This window comes from Colossoma macropomum, unplaced genomic scaffold (assembly GCF_904425465.1).
Source record: "Colossoma macropomum unplaced genomic scaffold, Colossoma_macropomum, whole genome shotgun sequence".
NCBI classification, from domain to species: domain Eukaryota; kingdom Metazoa; phylum Chordata; class Actinopteri; order Characiformes; family Serrasalmidae; genus Colossoma; species Colossoma macropomum.
Window position 1 is genome coordinate 2885868 of NW_023494784.1, and position 18460 is coordinate 2904327.

General features: G+C 40.5%; 1 protein-coding gene across 1 annotated transcript in view; it reads right to left on the reverse strand.

The window, feature by feature from the left end:
- Positions 1-18460, reverse strand: part of LOC118811564 (E3 ubiquitin-protein ligase SH3RF3-like) — a 243823-nt gene that overhangs the window by 29799 nt on the left and 195564 nt on the right. Inside the window, exons 4-6 of the mRNA XM_036575861.1 lie at positions 6348-6654; positions 4805-4907; positions 3061-3231 (exon numbers count right to left, since the gene is read on the reverse strand). Of these exons, the coding sequence (XP_036431754.1) occupies positions 3061-3231; positions 4805-4907; positions 6348-6654 (581 nt within the window). The remainder of the gene's footprint in view (positions 1-3060; positions 3232-4804; positions 4908-6347; positions 6655-18460) is intronic.

Sequence of the window (18460 nt, forward strand, 5' to 3'; positions counted from 1 at the left end):
TATTAGAACTTCATTCTGGATGTTAATTTTATTAGAACTTCATTCTGGACTCTCTAAAATAAGGATTAATTGTGTTATGCAGTTGCAAGCAAATAGTTCTTATTGTACTGAAAGCATTGACTCCAAAGTTTTGATGCGTCATCATCATCACAGTCTTACGCATTAATAAATGAACATTTAGACCAAGTTTCACTGTCAGCGACAACAGCTGAGAGGAAGCCAACTCATCCATTATAGAGACACAGTGTTACTGACAGAGCCTTTATAATCGTTACAGACTTTACAGACTGTATTGATTACTTGTCAAGGCAGGAGAATTATGGGTACATGTGTAAAACATGCGCGTGACTCCTTCAGGACCCAAACAGAGTATTTAAAAGTTCAATTACACAGCAGGTCTTTAATAATTCAGCTACAGTGGCCCTTACAGTCGCCCCTCTTACCCCAAATCTGGTCAATCAGGTAAGACATGTTTGATGTCTGAAGTTTGCTTCTTTGATTTTAGCACTGGAGCTACGAGGCGAGCACTAGTATTGGTAACCACACCAATTGACCGCCTGTAAAATAATGCCCCCTCTTAGCCAATCAAAATGTCTAAATGTTTCTCCGACAAGCCAATGGAAAACTTCAACAGAACTCCTGAAAACAAACCTGCAATGAGAACGGCGGTGTCTGTAGGTGTGGTTTTTCACCAAGCTATTTATTTATTAAAAATAATACTGAGGTAATAAACTACATCTGTGACCACATGTGCACTGGTGAGCTTCTGCTGGTGTGGGTTTCCTCTTAATTATATAGAAAATCACTAGTTGGGTGCTGATTGCGCCCCTGAAATATTGCATATGATCTGTATATGGATGATTCTACTGAACTGGTTTAAAGTTATAGTTAAAAACATATTTCAGACTTTTAACTGATCTTGGACTTTAGACCAAAATCCCTTTGCTTTGAGTGACCCTGTACTATGATTATGTTAATTTTATTAAAATAAATGATTGAACATTCCATTTTGTCTCTACCAGAACAATCATAACTCTACCCAAACTTTCAGTTACCAAATGTTTCAGTAGTGACTGTTTCAGTGGTGACAATTTTAGCTCATTTTGAACTCAGCCAGTACATGACCAGCAAACACAGCTTTGAACAGCTGTTCACACATAAAATAATCATATTTTTCATTAAAACACTAAAAAGGTTACTTACAGAAAATATGTGTTTCGGTAGTGACATTTCTAAATATTACCTACTGATTTTCAGAGTTTGGGACACATTTACTTCAAAACAATGTGATCTAACTGCTCACCATGTGGCCATGAGGGACAGGGATACAGTCCTACTCTAAAATGCAGGGGTGTGGCTAAAATAAGTCTCCGCCTACATACAAAAACTTTTTGCATTTCGGTAGTGACATGAAAACATGGCACAGCATTTTTAAATTTTTTTTTATTAAAATCATCATAAATCTAAAACTTTCAACATCACTTTATAAAAAAATCATGATTTTGTATATATTTAGCTTATTACCATCTTAATGAATGCCTTGGGTTTAAATATATCAAAACATAATCATTGTAAATATTTAATAATTAATTTTGTTTTTAAAATAGTTTTTACTGCGGGACCACAGTTTGAACTAATTTGGTGTTCGGTCCACACAGTTTTTATTACGTTCCATGTTTTAGAAATATTATTGTTCTGATTTTACAATACTTTAATTTGTGCTAGAACACTTAGAACGTTTCTAGTACCAGTGCTACCTGCCCAAAAAGTTTCCGTACAGCCCTGGTACTGCATGCACAACACTATACTCGTCAAAATATATCATGATTACTCAATGCATGACGATCACAACTGTGTGGCAACGGCTAGAATGGTACAGAAAACATATTAGCTACTGCCATCTATAGGTGGTAAGTAGGTATTTCATCTACACTGACTGGACTTAAGCTATGAGTATTAATACACAGACACATGAATACATAAACGATGATGCAAAATCTTAAAAAATACAGTGATTAAACTGCAGAGTAGAACAGGCACAGCTCCGATTCCAAAGGCTAATGGTTTCCATTTGTTTTCTGTAGCTTATGAGGTGCACTCAATATGGCAACCTAAAAAAAGATTCAATTAATCCTGCCTGTAGTTCTGAGGGCTCGTTTGCCAGATTGGACTGAGTTCCGCTCTCACACCTGCGAGACTACAATTCCCACAAGCCACCAGGCTGCAGCTTAATGCTATTCCTCACAGTAAACCTGCTCCACCTGGCTTCACATACTCACACACACACACACACACAAACAGGGGGTATAGCTGCTCTTCCCAGAATCATTATCATACTGAGAGCGTTTTTCTCTTCCACTCCGGCTTCATGGCAAAGAAAGCCTTCCACCATCTGCACATTTCCAGAAGGTTCTCTGAACCGATCTCCAGTGATTGCCGTTTTGAGAACACGCTGTGCCTTTGGTTCACATGCTGAAAGCTGTGCTCTTAGAAAATCCTGTCAGATGGGGAACACTGCTGTAAATTTTTGGATATGAGGTATTTCTGAGACGCCAGGTGGTTGTGTACCTTTCCAAGAGAAAGTGTGATGACTACATCAGATCTGGCCGGGGTGTAAATTATGTAAAAATAAGCACTTACTGTACCAGGACACTCAGAGCCAGATGTTCTAAGCCTTTAGGGCCAAGTTTCAGCACAAATAGGGCACATTTGACCCAAAAAAGCAGGTGTATTATTTATGAAACATAATATTGTCAGATGTTTCTCTTCCTCATGAATATGTATAGTACAGTATGTGCAAAAGTCAGAGAACACAGTTTCATTTATAAACCCATTTCCCAAAAAGTTGGGACGCTGTGCAAAATGTAAATAAAAACAAAATGCAATGATCCTGTGTTATTTCCTTGAATAAAATGTGAATTTTCTGACTATGCTGGCATCGCCCTAGTGAGCTGACTGATGGATCACATTTGGGAACTGTTTGACGGTATGAAAAATGAAGATACCTCAAACATGCATGATCAATCCTGAAGAAACGTTTTACCGCACATGCTTGCTCACCTGGACACAGGGGTGACGTAGTTCCCAGGAAAAACTCCAGAGGCGCCGCTGCGCAGGGACGTTCCTTTAAACCAGCCGTCCTGGCACTTCTCCATCACACGGTACATCTCACCCTTCCTCAGCTCCAGCTCGTCTGCCTTCTGAGGCTTATAGGCGTAAAGCGCCAGGTAACTGAATAAACAAGAGAACGTCACTTCATTAGAAACCCCCACATGTAGGTCCGCTCACTGGCCACTTTATTAGAAACACCTACCTTACACTTCCACTCACCGGCCACTTTATTAGAAACTCTCACTTGTACTTTTACCAACTGCCCGCTTTATTAGAAACACCTACCTTACACTTCCACTCACTGGCCGCTTTATTAGAAACTCTCACTTGTACTTTTACTAACTGGCCACTTTATTAGAAACACCTACCTTACACTTCCACTCACCGGCCACTTTATTAGAAACACCTACCTGGTAGTTCTACTGACTGGCCACTTTATTAGAAACCCCTATGTTGTACGTCCACTCACTCTGTGGTCAGAAACTGGCCACTTATGAATGACTAGAGAATGGCTAACACAAACTGTGCATCAACAGATGGGCTACAGTCTCTCGCTGCATACCAGCAAAGTTGAGCTACAAGGGAGGGGTTTCTGATAAAGTGGCCACAGTGTACACAAAGTGGACTCAAACTGAAAAGAGGTACAAGGCAATAAAGAAGGGTTGGAAAAAGAGCCTTTAGATGAGTTGACAGGTTAAAAAGTGGGGTTGCTATGGCAACGGAAGGACATGGCTTCTGTGGGGACAACACAGGTGGTCACAGGGTCAGAGAAGGCAGACCTGTCCACTCGCATCAGTGGTCAGACTGACCTCTAAAGAGGATGTGTGGGCAAGCGAGAGCCTGTCTGTGTGTGTAGTCCAGTTAGTAACAGAGGCTCCACCAAGCTCTGAAGAAAAACTAGACACCTCGTCCATCCGTGACATTAGAAAGAGTAAACAAACTGTAGAACATTTTTATTCTGCAAATTCCAGCAGACAATTTGGACATAAATAAAAAAAGCATGGACTGATGTTCTGTGTCTATGACCGCTGGACCACCTCTGTCCTTTTGCTTCGCTTTCACGCAACATATATATTTTATACTTAAATTAATTTTATGTACACACACATTTTTTTCTCATTATAAAAATAGTTTTTAGCTTTTACATGTTTTCATATCCAAAATTGTTACAAATGGATATCTTGCATTTTGAATATATATGTATATGTATGTATGTATCAATTAATCAATCAACCTTTATTTAAACTCAGAGTACATTGAGGGAGACCTTCATTTACAATGTAGCCAAGCCAATACAGAGATCAGCGATTTATAAGTTGAATAGTAAAATATATATCAAATGCTAAAAAGTTATAATAATCATAGTAGTAGAAAGAAATTAAATCAATAAACCATTAAATTACAATAATAAAGTAGCTTAATAAAAAACCTTAAATAAGGATAAATAAAACATATAATAAAATAAATAAAGAAATAAAAGATGTAAAACAATAGCTGGGCAATATTAAAATAAATAAAAATAAAATAATCAAAATGAAACAGCAGCGATATATATATATATCCCCTTGTTATATATATATATATATATCGCTGCTGTTATAATCATTATGAATAATTCCTATTTTAATCTCCTCAGGCTAGTGTACTGTTGTTGTGTGTGTGATATCAGTGTGACCAATTCTGAGGGACTCACATATTCAGAGGCAGCTGGACCTTCGCGGCAGCCAGCAGCTCTTCGGTTGCCGTGGCGACCCGCGGACTGACTGCTGCTCCCGCACTGGACGTCCCAGCAAACGAGGAGTCCTGCAGGAGACAGAGGGACGGAGTGCAGCATGTTTAAGATCACTTCTTTAACACATTGTTCATAATGTTTTCATTATTTTACATCAGATACACCAACAGACCAGCGATTAACAGGGAGACGGTGCGCTGTGGCCAGCAGTTACCGAAACATAAAAACTCTCTCAACACACGATCAAGTACTGATTAGTTAATTTACTTGTTATCAGATGAAGTAATTTTGTTAGGTTGCTCTGATGAGCCATTTTTACAGTGTATTTTCAAGTGAAATTTTATTTTTTTCGCTGCATTTCACTGAAAGTGATGAAGGTCTGATGATCTTCGTTAGAACAATTTAAGTCAGATGTTAAAAATCAAGTTGAGATGAAAAGCTTTTCATCTGTCACAGAAAATGGATTAAACTGAGAGCAGCAGCTGACACACAGCTCAAACTCACTGCTGTAAAGGTGCTGACATCACAACAAGGGGATAAAATGTGTGGCCTTTGACTTTATTCCCAAGGTAGGGCTTGTATCAGCCGCTCTTTCAGCTTTTGCAAAGAAAAATGGCAAAAATCACCTGAACAGCTTTCTTTTTAATATGGTCATTTATTGCAAACTGACGATAAAAACATGCCCATTTGTATTAAAAACTTTTAGAAAAGCTCATTTTTTGGGGATTTTTCCCAAATTTAGTCATATCCAATTTCACCAGGTTGTTAGGACTCCCCCTAATCACACGATACCACCAGCGCTAGGAGGGCGAAGGCAAACACAGGCTTCCTCTGAATTCCGTGAAGCACCGCTGCATCTTTTTCAAACCGCCCCTAACACAACGTCACTGGACAGCCAAACACACTCGGAGGAAAGCTAACATCAGGTAACAGACGCCTGCACTGACTAGTATCGCTTTGAGTGATGGGGGGGGCAGGGGGCCATCCTACCCACCCAGAGAGAGCGAGGACAACTGTGCTCTCTTGGACTCTCGGCCGCAGACAGCTGTAACATCACCAGGGACCGAACTCGCGATCTCCTGATGGGAGTGTCAACGCTTAGACAGTTGCACCAATCGGGAGTAAAAAGCAAAATTTTTCATGCGCAGGTGATTCTTTAATTTTGTTCATGTTATTCAGGGGCAAAATTAATGAATTTAATCAGAATCACAGCAATATTTAATTATGCTATCATACTCGCCAGCATTGGGCTGTGATGGAGCTCCATCCAATACCTTTGGGATGAGCTGAAGTGATCCAGAACTGACCATCTAATATCAGTACCTGACCTCACTAATGCTCAATCAAATCCTCACAGCAATGTTCCAACATCTAGTGTAAAGCCTTCCCAGAAGAGTAGAGGCTGTTACTGCAGCAAAGTGGGGACAAACTCCCTATTAAAACCCTTGATTTCTCACTCATGCGTGCAGTGGTACCTGTGATGTGGGGGCGCTGGAGGACAGGTGTGGACAGTCCCCGATGCGTGCGGCGGCTCTGGGGTCGGACGAGCTGATGAGGACGGGGGCGCTGATCTCCATGGAGTGCCGGTTGTTGCCTAGTGCCTGAGCTGTGCGCTGCGTCATGCTTAGTGCTGTGAATGAGTGACGTTTCTTGGCGTTCTTCTTCCCGTCCAGTCGGCGCTGGATAGCGGCGCTCACCTGCCCGTTACCGTTACAGCTGGAGCTGGACGGCGGAGAGCCAGGGTCAGCGCTGGGCCCAGGAACGGCCACCGGTTTATCCATCTCCATCAGCTGCTTTGCCGTTTCATTTAGCTGAGGAACAGAGAGAGATTTTGAGATCTATATAAAAGAAATGTAGTCAAACTGCTACAAAACGGACCCTCGAAACAGAGGCTGACGTGATAGTTTAACAAAGATTCACATCAGCCAAGATAAGTTTGATGTCTGAAGTTTGCTTCTTTAGCTTTGCACTGGGGCTGAGAGGCCAATGTAGCTAACAGTATCAACTCTTATCTGCCAAGTTAGAATAACTACAGGATCACTCGATTCTAATCTCAGGATAACTGTAGGATATGTTTGGGTTAATGCTGAGATAACTGTAGGATAACTGTGTGACAATCTAAGATAACCCCAAAATAACTGCAGGACAATTCTGTGATACAGGCAAGATAATTCTGGAATGACTAAGAGATTACTCCAGGATACCTGCAAAATAATTATGGGATAACTGTGAGACGATTATGGGATAACTCCAGGACAACACAAGATAACTCCTTGATAACTAAGAGATAGCTTCAGAGTGACTATGGTATAATTCCACGATACCTCTGGGATAACAGCAGGATAACTCTTGAGTAAGGGTGGGATAATTGCAGGATACCTCACAGATAACTCTAAGATAACTGGAGGATAACTTTGAGATAACCGGGGCTAAGTCTGGAATAACTCAGGACAGCTGTGGGATAAGTCTAGGATAACTGTCGGACAACTGCAGGATAACTGTGTGATAACTGTGGGATAACTGCAGGATAGCTATGGGCTAACTCTGAGATAACTGTGGGATAAGCATGGGATAACTGGCATGGCTGTAAGATAGGTTTGGGATAACTCCAGGATAACTGTGGTATAAGTATAAGACAACTCTGACAGTTGTAGGATAACTCTGAGATAACTCCAGGATAACTGTGGGATAAACATGGGATAACTGGCATAGCTGTATGATAACTTTGGGGTAACTCCAGGATAAGTATGGGATAATTCTTACACTGCTGTAGGATAACTCTGGGATGACTCTAAGATAACTGTGGGATAATTCTGTGATGCAAGCAAGATAATTCTGGAATGACTAAGAGATTATTCCAGGATACCTGCAAAATAATTCTGGGATAACTGAGAGACAATTATGGGATAACAGCAGGATAACTCCATGATAACTCTTGAGTAAGTGTGGGATAATTGCAGGACACCTCTCAGATAACTCCAAGATAACTGGAGGATAACTTGGGATAAACATGGGATAACTGGCATAGCTGTATGATAACTCTGGGGTAACTCCAGGATAAGTATGGGATAATTCTTACATTGCTGTAGGATAACTTTGGGATGACTCTAAGATAACTGTGGGATAAGTATGGGATAACTGACACAGTTGTAGGATAACTCTGGGATAACTCCAGGATAACTGTGGGATAAGTATGGGATAACTGACACAGTTGTATGATAACTCTGGGATAACTCCAGGATAACTGTGGGATAAGTATGGGATAACTGACACAGTTGTAGGATAACTCTGGGATAACTCCAGGATAACTGTGGGATAAGTATGGGATAACTGACACAGTTGTATGATAACTCTGGGATAACTCCAGGATAACTGTGGGATAAGTATGGGATAACTGACACAGTTGTAGGATAACTCTGGGATAACTCCAGGATAACTGTGGGATAAGTATGGGATAACTGACACAGTTGTAGGATAACTCTGGGATAACTCCAGGATAACTGTGGGATAAGTATGGGATAACTGACATATCTGGGATAACTCCAGGATAACTGGGGAAGAGTTTTGATATAACTTTGGAAAAAATGCACTTATGGATAACTCATGGATAACTTTAGGGTAACGTCCGTGATAACTGTGGGATTACCAGGATCTGGCTTTGAATCAGTCTGGGTCTTCTGATGTTCAGCATGAGGGGATTTTCTGCACACTAAACAGTCTTGAGCCCAACAGTGTGCAGCAGTAGATTACAGTACAGGCTTTAAGCAGCACAGCATATATGACCACACTCAGGTCCATTCACATCACGAAACAACACGGAGAGAGAGCAACAGAAGAGGATGAAAAACAGAGGACCAAAAGACAGAAGGGAGAGATAGTGAAGAACATTGATGGACAAATACTTTAATGCCTGGACTAATGGTCGTCCAAGTCCACGCCGAATAATGACTTCCCTGTCAGTTCTGATTATACTGTCTTCCATCATTGGGAAGTCAGTTAAATAAGAGGTTTACGAGTGAAAGGCTGGTGACTGTAATACTTAAAATCTGTCAGTTTAATAGAGAAATCTTTGAGAAATCACGTTATTAAAAGAGAAGCGTAGATTAAATTGCAGAAAAAGCCACTTTTCATGCAGACAGTATAGGATTCCTTTGGTGACGGCATCTGAACTGCTTTACTGTTCCTCTCACTTTGGAGCGTTTTATTTTAGATCAGAAGGATCCAAAAAGAGAAGAACAGAGCAAAACTAAGTTCAGTTCCTGTGCTAATATATGCAGGATGTTACTCAGTTGCCAGTACTTAAGTGGCTTTCTGAGCTGCTACTTTTGTTCTTCTGCTCAAGCTGTTTTTCGGAAAAGTGCTTTTACTGCAGTCAGTTTTTTGTGGAGATGGGTTTAGGATACTGTGGCCTGCATCCAGGATGCACAGACAAAGCCGTCTGTATGCATGAGTCATTCTTGGCTGTTTGAATGCCAAGGCCTTTCCGTCTGTCGCCCGCACTTTAAGCTTTGCCTTCTGACGGAACACAGGTCCCTCGCACGCTAATAAAACTCAATCAGAACCAAATGGCCATCTCCATAAAAATGAAGCCCCTCTGCACGGCGAGGTCTACAAAAGACAACACATCAAAAACCCCACTCTGCCTCTTTCTCAGCTTTTATTTCCATATTTCCATATTAATGGCTATGCTAATAGCACCTTAATCATATGCAAATTAGTCTGATTGATTGACCCCACGAGGCAGCTAGTACTAGTCTCCAAGGAAACGGAGACAGCCGGCTGTCCTCGAGGTCACAACGTTGCTCCACATCGGGAAAAAACGGTGATTTGATTGAAGGTTTCGCATCAGGTTAATATGAATAAAATATATCACGTTAACAGTCCTTCGTTTACTTTAGACAGTAAATGTGTTACGTTAATGTATTTTCTTCATGAAATGATTAAGTATTCAAATTAAGTACATTTCAGTGTAACATGCTCTTGTCACTTGCAGGAAAAGTGCTCAAATTACTGTTAAAACTCATTTTACATTAAGTCCAGCAGTTAGAGGACTCTTCGATACAGGGCAGCCGTCTCATTGTCTCAATGTCGCGTCCACCTCAGTATCTGTCGGTGCCAGCTGGCGACCCCACATGACAGTCAGCTACAAACGTTCACATACTTTTATCACTCACAGATACATAATATTGGATCATTTTCCTTAATAAATAAATGAATTAGATAACTCTGAAATAACTGTAGGATAACTGGAGGATGACTCTGAGATAACCATGGGATAAGTCTGGAATAACTCAGTGATAGCTCTGGGATAAGTCCAGGATAACTTTGAGATAATGGTGGGATAACTGAGATAACTGGAATAACTGAGATAACTGTGGGATAAGTATGGGATAACTCTGAGATAACTGTAGGATAGGTATGGGATAACTGAGATAACTGTGGGATAAGTGTGGAATAACTCAGGGATAGCCATTGGATACATCCAGGATAACAGTGGGATAACTGCAGGATAACTATGTGATAACTTTGAGATAACTGTGGCATAAGTATGGGATAACTGCAGGATAACTGTGGGATAAGAATGGGATAAGTATGGGATAACTCTGAGATAACTGGGATAAGAATGGGATAAGTATGGGATAAGTCAGATAACGGTGGACAAGTATGTGATAACAGATAATTGGGATAAGTATGGAATAACTGAGATAACGGTGGGATAAGTGCGCAATAACTAAGATAACTGGGATAAATATGGGATAACTCTGAGATAACGGTGAGATAAGTATGGGATAACTGTGGGATAAGTATACGATAACTTTGTCATAGCTGTAAGATAACTCTGGGATAACTCCAGAATAACTGGGGCATAAGTTTGAAATAACCTTGGGAAAAATGCAAGATAACTTCGTTAAAACTCATTTCACATAAAGTCCATGTGAACGTATCAATGTGAACTTATCAATAAATAATTGACCAAGTCTAATATTTCTGTCTCATTCGTTTAATTTGGTTCTCTTTATCTACTTTTAGGACTTGTGTGAAAATCTGATGAGGTTTTAGTTCAAATTTATGCAGAAATATAAAAATTCTAAAGGGTTCACAAACTTTCAAGCACCACTGTATCCTCAGTAAAGCAGTCACCAGAGAAATGTTCTCCTACCGACTCTGAGTGAATGGTTATACTGTGAAAATGTGCCATCAGGGCAGATTAGCTATAAGTTATAGCTGGATGATGATGATGAGCGTAACTGGTCATTGTTCAGACAGGCTACTTTGCTAAGCAAACAGCAAATGCTGGTCAAAAGCATTAGCCGTGTTCAATGTGCTTAAAAAGCAGCTGACTTTACTTCCACATTAGGGAAACTCAGTTAGGGGCACCTAAATACATTTCTACATCAATATAGTAGAGTGTGTTTGTTTTGATATAGGTTGTGCCGAGGATTACACGATTTTAACCAATGACACAGTATTCAGCCGTAAAAATGAAGGAACTTGTAAACAACTGGTACAAAATCAGTTTCAGTGTAACAGAACAGAACCGGCCTCGCAAAACGACAAAAAAAGACAGAAGGTGATCATAATAAAATACAGAAAAGAAAAACATACCAAACAATATCAGGCAACCAGATCCAAAAAGGGCAAAGACACAAAGTCCAACAACACGGCCAAGAAACACAGAAGGCAAAATACAGACAGGACCCAGGACTCAGTAGCTCTACAGAAAGAAGCAATACCTCACAATTAGACTGGGCTAAAGTCCAGGTACTAAACTGTCTCTGGGTCAGTTCCCCTCTTGTCACTGGGGTGGTCCCCTCAAGGGTCCATCTCAGTCCCTTCAGTCAGGGAACATAACTGAACCATAATCCACTGAAATGATATGTTCTAAGCTGTACTGACTCCACACACCCCGTCTCGTCTCCAGGCTTTTATTTTACTGTTCTGTTTAAAACATTCGGTTATGAAAAGGTACAAATACGAACTTTTCACCTGGACAAACTTATTTAAGGTTCACAATCAGACCTTAAAACCACTGTTGGAGCTTTGAGGGAACATTTACACTGTTTGTACCTTGATGGACGAGAAATGTACCTGAACAGAACCTTTATTTCTCACAGTGTATATACTCAACTACAGCTAGTCATACGACATACATCACAGGTGCAACAGGTTAGTATTCAGGTGAACTGGACCGTTGATTCGTGGATCGTGGAAGTCTATGGGTCATGTTTTCTCCCAGAGAGTCCTGGGTTACGGAGTCTTTATGGATATCAGAGCCCAGAGGATGTGTGACATTCAGCTGTTTTTAAAAACATCGACTACTGTTAATTTAGTAATGTAGGCCCTAATATAAGCTCAGAAGAATGTTATTAACTGCTGTTTTATGTTGTTTTTTTCCAAGTAGTTTGCCACCCCCCTTAAAAATACAGTCTAACCTGGCCACCCTCACTGTAAACATGCTGGCTTTGCCCCTGGTGAGTATTTTTTTCATCTAGAGAAAAAGGATAAATAAATAAGTTAAATTGTGTTTTGTTCAATACTAAAATTCCTTGTTGTTCAATAACAAAATTGTTGTTTGATACCAAAACTCCTGTCATTCAATGCAAAAATTCCAAGTCGTTTAAAAACCAAATTTTCCATTTTGTTCAATAGCAAAATTCAATTTCATTCACTAGCAAAGTTCCATTGCATTCAATAGCAAAATTATTTAGTTTGACACCAAAATTCCAAGTCATTCATTAACAAAATTCTGTGCAGAATAGAAATTTCACAAACTGGCTTGTGGCAAAGGTGAAATCCTATGACAGTGTCACATTCAGAGTCACTCAGCTCTTTGAGCTGAGAACCTTTCTATTGCTAGTGTTTGTCTATGGAGACTGCATGGCTGTGTGCTTGACCTCATACACCTGTTAGCAATGGATGTGGTCAAAACACCAGAACTCAATACTCAATACTAAGGAGAGGTGTCCACATACTTTTGGCCAAATAGTCTATCTATCTATCTATTAACAGACTAAAAAACACAGGAGAAGATTATTTACAACATGTGCATTAAGAATATTAGAAGAATATATAGAAGAACCAGATTTAATTGACTACAGACTGAAGTGTTGAGTATTATTTACTTTAACCTAGCAAGAATTTTTACAGTGAACTCAAGGCTGAAACTACGTCTTCAGGTTAAGCCTGTAATCATTTGTTAAGGGCTGCGGTAATAAGACCCAGCTGGTGTAATTAAGGGTCATTAGAGTCGTGTTGCACTGCAGGCCTCGTGTCCTGTGAGGATGGAGCCCGGTGTTGGTTCTTGTGGGTCATGCAACTCTTCATCGTTCTCTCTTGTTGGTGTCCCACAAGGATCGGAGGGCTAATTAACAGCCCACTGAACTGGGAAACTTAGTTCCTTCTCGCTGGGGAGGAGGCTTTAGTCACTCGTGAGATTCGGGCCCAACGAAAACTTAATCACGCTCTGTAATTCTCACAGGGGAACAGAAAAGAAAAGCCGTCACCCAGTGGCACAATAATGACAGGCTGCCAGCACGCATGCAAAAATAACTCTTTGCCAGACATGCAGGGAATTATTTATAGTCTGTATTATTTATAGTCTATACTATGTATACGTCTAAAAGTATGCCATGTGTGCCTCTGTTTGTTTGTGGTTGCAGTGCTTTCTATTCAAAAGGACAAATCTTCCACTGGCTGGCTTGCGTTTCTCTTGTCCATCCAGAGACCACGAGCTATTTAGAACAGAGTCGTGTTTTAGCCTCGCTCATGTTCCCCTCTAACTGCTCTACACTTCACAGCTGCTGTTCTGAAACTCTGCAAATGCCAGATCTAATCAGGTTCCGGCCTGCTCAGCTTCAGAAATGTGACTGTGGTACCTGCAGCAACTCTACCTCTTCTTATAGTATCTGAAACATTGAATTGAAACATTACAGCTTGTACTTCCGCTCACTGGCCACTTTATTAGAAACACCTACCTTGTGCTTCCACTAACTGGCCGCTTTATTAGAAACACCGACCTTGTGCTTCCGCTAACTGGCCACTTTATTAGAAACACCTACCTTGTGCTTCCACTAACTGGCCACTTTATTAGAAACACCTACCTTGTGCTTCCACTAACTGGCCACTTTATTAGAAACACCTACCTTGTGCTTCCACTCACTGGCCACTTTATTAGAAACACCTACCTTGTGCTTCCGCTAACTGGCCACTTTATTAGAAACACCTACCTTGTGCTTCCACTAACTGGCCACTTTATTAGAAACACTTACCTTGTGCTTCCACTCACTGGCCACTTTATTAGAAACACCTACCTTGTGCTTCCACTAACTGGCCACTTTATTAGAAACACCTACCTTGTGCTTCCACTCACTGGACACTTTATTAGAAACACCTACCTTGTGCTTCCACTCACTGGACACTTTATTAGAAACACCTACCTTGTGCTTCCACTAACTGGCCACTTTATTAGAAACACCTACCTTGTGCTTCCACTAACTGGCCCCTTTATTAGAAACACCTACCTTGTGCTTCCACTCACTGGCCACTTTATTAGAAACACCTACCTTGTGTTACCACTCACTGGCCACTTTATTAGAAACACCTACCTTGTGCTTCCACTCAATGGCCACTTTATTAGAAACACCTACCTTGTGCTTCCACTAACTGACCACTTTATTAGAAACACCTACCTTGTGCTCCCACTCACTGGCCACTTTAGTAGAAACACCTACCTTGTGCTCCCACTCACTGGCCACTTTATTAGAAACACCTACCTTGTGCTCCCACTCACTGGCCACTTTATTAGAAACACCTACCTTGTGCTCCCACTCACTGGCCACTGTCTACAATATTTGACATTGATATTCCAGTTAAATATTGTGTGTTTCAAGACAGCTGCTGAATGCCTTCACCCACAGAAACTCATCTGGAACTGCGATTGGTCAGGATAGCACACAAAAGCATTCACTGATTGACATGTTGAGCTGTGAGTACTACAAAGACCAATATCACAATGAAAATGTGCTTCTTCAGACAGCAGGTTGTTTTTATGCATAACTTTAAGCCTAATTAGGAACCGTTTCTATGTACATTGTGTTCTGAGGAACAGAATTACTGTGTACGCATGCTAGAATTTGTTCCAGCCTTAATTTAGCCCTTAAGACAACTTGGCGAGCTAGACTGTTAATTATTCACACCAAGTAAGCTTCTTTTTGAGACTGTTAATGAGACTCCTGGTGTTAGATGTTAGGAATAATGTTAATTCTTTTATTCTTAACAAAACAGTGCCAAAGATTTCAAAGCTAACTGAGCCCATTGTTATCATACTGTCCATTAGTCTTGATCAGTTGCATGTCTGGTAAATTTTAGTTAGAGGTAGTGAAGGTGTAACAATTTCAGTGCAGAGTTGAAAAACTGTAAAAATAAAACATAATTGTACGTAAATGTTAAACTGAATGGCTGATATGCTGCTGACTCTTCAGAGCGTCTCTGCTTTACCATCCTCCACTGTCAATGATCAAAATTAGTCATCTGGATGCAGCCTATCAGAACAAAGTGGGCAAAAAGGGGGCAGGGCTTAAGCTGTAGACACACTCATGTTGAAATGACTCTTTTTTTTTTCTGAAGAGCTTATAAATTCTACAAGTTGTGTTTTTCGGTTGTTTTAGTGAGAAGGTGGGGCGGCAAGAGCTGAAAAGGTTCTACTGGGGTTCTATCAAACAGATTCTGATTCACTTCAGCAAAAACTTTACCCAATTTTCCATTCCCCCTAAATGTAGCCAATCAACCAAGACATGTTTTGCTTCTTTTACAACTGGAGCTACAAGGCTAACCAGGCTAACAAACACTAGAACTCAATAGTCACCAAAATAGCCAAATCGTTTCTGTAAAAATACATCACCAAAACTTCCCTCAATGCAGTCAAACTGTGTCCGGGTCTTAATTAACGTAGCACACACTTGTCAGTGAGGTTTAAAGCACAGCATAACATACTGTCAATGATTTGAGCTATTTGGGTGACTATTGAGTTCTAGTGTTTGTTAGCAACATTAGCTTTGCTGCTTCAGTTCTAATTAAAGAAGCAAAATTTGGACTCTAACCTTGTCTTGGCTGGTTAACTACATCTGGGGTGAGTGGAAAACTGGGTACATTAAATTTTTCGCCAAACCATTCCTTTATGATTTGACCGATATTTCAAATATATTTCAGAATTTTTGGAACTATTTGTAGCAGAACTTTTAGGCAACGCTGGGTTACAGCATTAAAACAGTATCACTTTATTCTGATAGTCGATGAAGATGCTTTAACACTGAACTACATATCTTTTAAATGGAACTGAACTTGAATGTGATAAATTCTATTGAATCTAAGCCTAACCCCGACTTCAACACAAAGCCTGCACCTACTCCTAAGCCCAACCCAACCATAATGGTACTGATAATCCACTGATTATCACCAGAAGGTTTGTTAATAAGTTAAGGAACTGTAGATCATCTATAGGGGGCCAGCAAAACAAAGTTGACCAGTAATGCTGGCCTACAGGCCTAGATGTCTTCTGGCTTTGGCAGCAGCTGAAGAGCTAACAGTATGAGGAGAAGAGAAACTTTGAGTCCGTCCTGCTTTAAAAACAAAAGTTTTGGAGCTACAAGACTAATGTAGCTAACAAGTAATGGAAGCTTATACCCCACCAATTAGCACGATAGGCAAGCATTTTTCATATACAGACCAAAGTTTGACTTCATAACAGCTGCCTATACCATTTTAAGTTATGCTCAGTAAATGTTTAAAGGTAATATTATGTCATGCAGTGTTATAAACCACTTCTTCAAGTCTTTTAGATGCTACTTCTTCAACTCCTTGAGACCACCGGTGGTTCCAAAACGCACTTCGTCATATTCTTCAACTTTCATATTTCATAAGCTACATTCTCAAGGTGGGGGTCATATGAGAGGTGATGTCATTAGATGGTGATGTCATTTTAAACCCTTATAATAAAAGAAGCTGAACTCACTATTTTTTTTCTGAAAGTCGAGCCATTTTTCCACAAATCTGGGCTATAAACTATAAACAGATGGCGTCTCTTCAGTGATCTGCTCTGTAAAAACTAGTTTTATAAAATAATACAAAGAGCGTCTAAGATTTTTGGCTTTCAGTAGTAAACTGTAAGCATATAGCAATATGTGTGATCATAAAACACGTTCTGTTAATTTGAGGGGAGCTTTTACAAAATAAATAAATCAATTAATTAAATAAAATTTGCATTTATTTCATGCAGTTACTGAATAATTTGCCTTACGATTTGGTCACGTAAATTCAGATGGACAAACCAAAATACACCCTGGAGAATAAGAGGTTAACAACTCCAAACAGTTTAAGGCAAGTATACAATGATTTAGACATGCTAGCGCCATGGTAATTGGTGGGGAATAAGCTTCCATAACTTGTTAGCTACAATAGCCTCATAACTCCAGCGCAAAATTAAACAAGCAAAATTCAGACACCAAACATGTCTTTGTTTGATTGGCTACATTGGAGGTAAGGGGATGATAGAGTAAAGTATAAGGACTTTTATTAGGAACCAGCTGTAGATGGCGCTGCAGAGAACCACAGTTTCACCTGATCCTCAGAGACAAGATCCTGACAAACAAGTTAACGACAGAACTGTAGCAATGCAACCTGCATGTTAATGAACGGAGGAAACCCACAGGCCGACAGACAGTTTTTGGGGGTTAAGCGTCTGCCTTGCTGAGTCTGATGGCTCTGTAACACTCTAGCTGAGAACAGGTTTGCTGATGAACCTGATGGAGAAGGAAGATAAACTGGGTTTATTTTCTCATTCTCCACTGAAGAGCACTGGCCATGGAAATTCAGCCCCATCGGGAGGCTCTATTTACATAAATGGGCCAAAGTATCTTTGGAAGAAACTCAGAGAAGAACGTTTAGCCTAGAAAGTTCCAAACACATTTAGAGTAGCGCTCCTGTGTGACCTATTAACCTCCCTCTCCCGTCCTTCAGGAGAACATCATCATCCCACAGCAGCCAGAATCTGCTGGATTAGTTTAGACGTGTTAAATCTTCATCATAATGAGACGAGAGAGACGGAGGGGTAGAAAGAGACGGCGTACAATAACCACTGCGGGAGACGGAGGCAGAAACGAGCATGAGGAAGAACCACTGAGAGGAACCAAGACTCAAAAGAGAAACTCCATGAGAGCATGAGGAAGAACCAGAGAGGAATGGTAGAACTCCCTAAGAACATAGGGAAGAACCACTGAGAGGAAAGGGAGAACTCCCTAAGAACCTGGGGAAGAACCACTAAGAAGAAAGGGGGAACTCCCTAAGAACATAGGGAAGAACCCCTGATGGGAAAGGGAGAACTACCTAAGAACATGGAGAAGAACCACTGAGAGGAAAGGGAGAACTAACTAAGAACCTGTGGAAGAACCACTGACAGGAAAGGGAGAACTACCTAAGAACATGAGGGAGAACCACTGAGAGAAGCCAAGATTTAAAAAGAGAAACTCTCTAAGAACATTAGAAAGAACCACAAAGAGGAAAGGCAGAACTCCCTAAGAACATGTTGAAGAACCACTGAGAGGAAAGGGAACCACTGAGAGG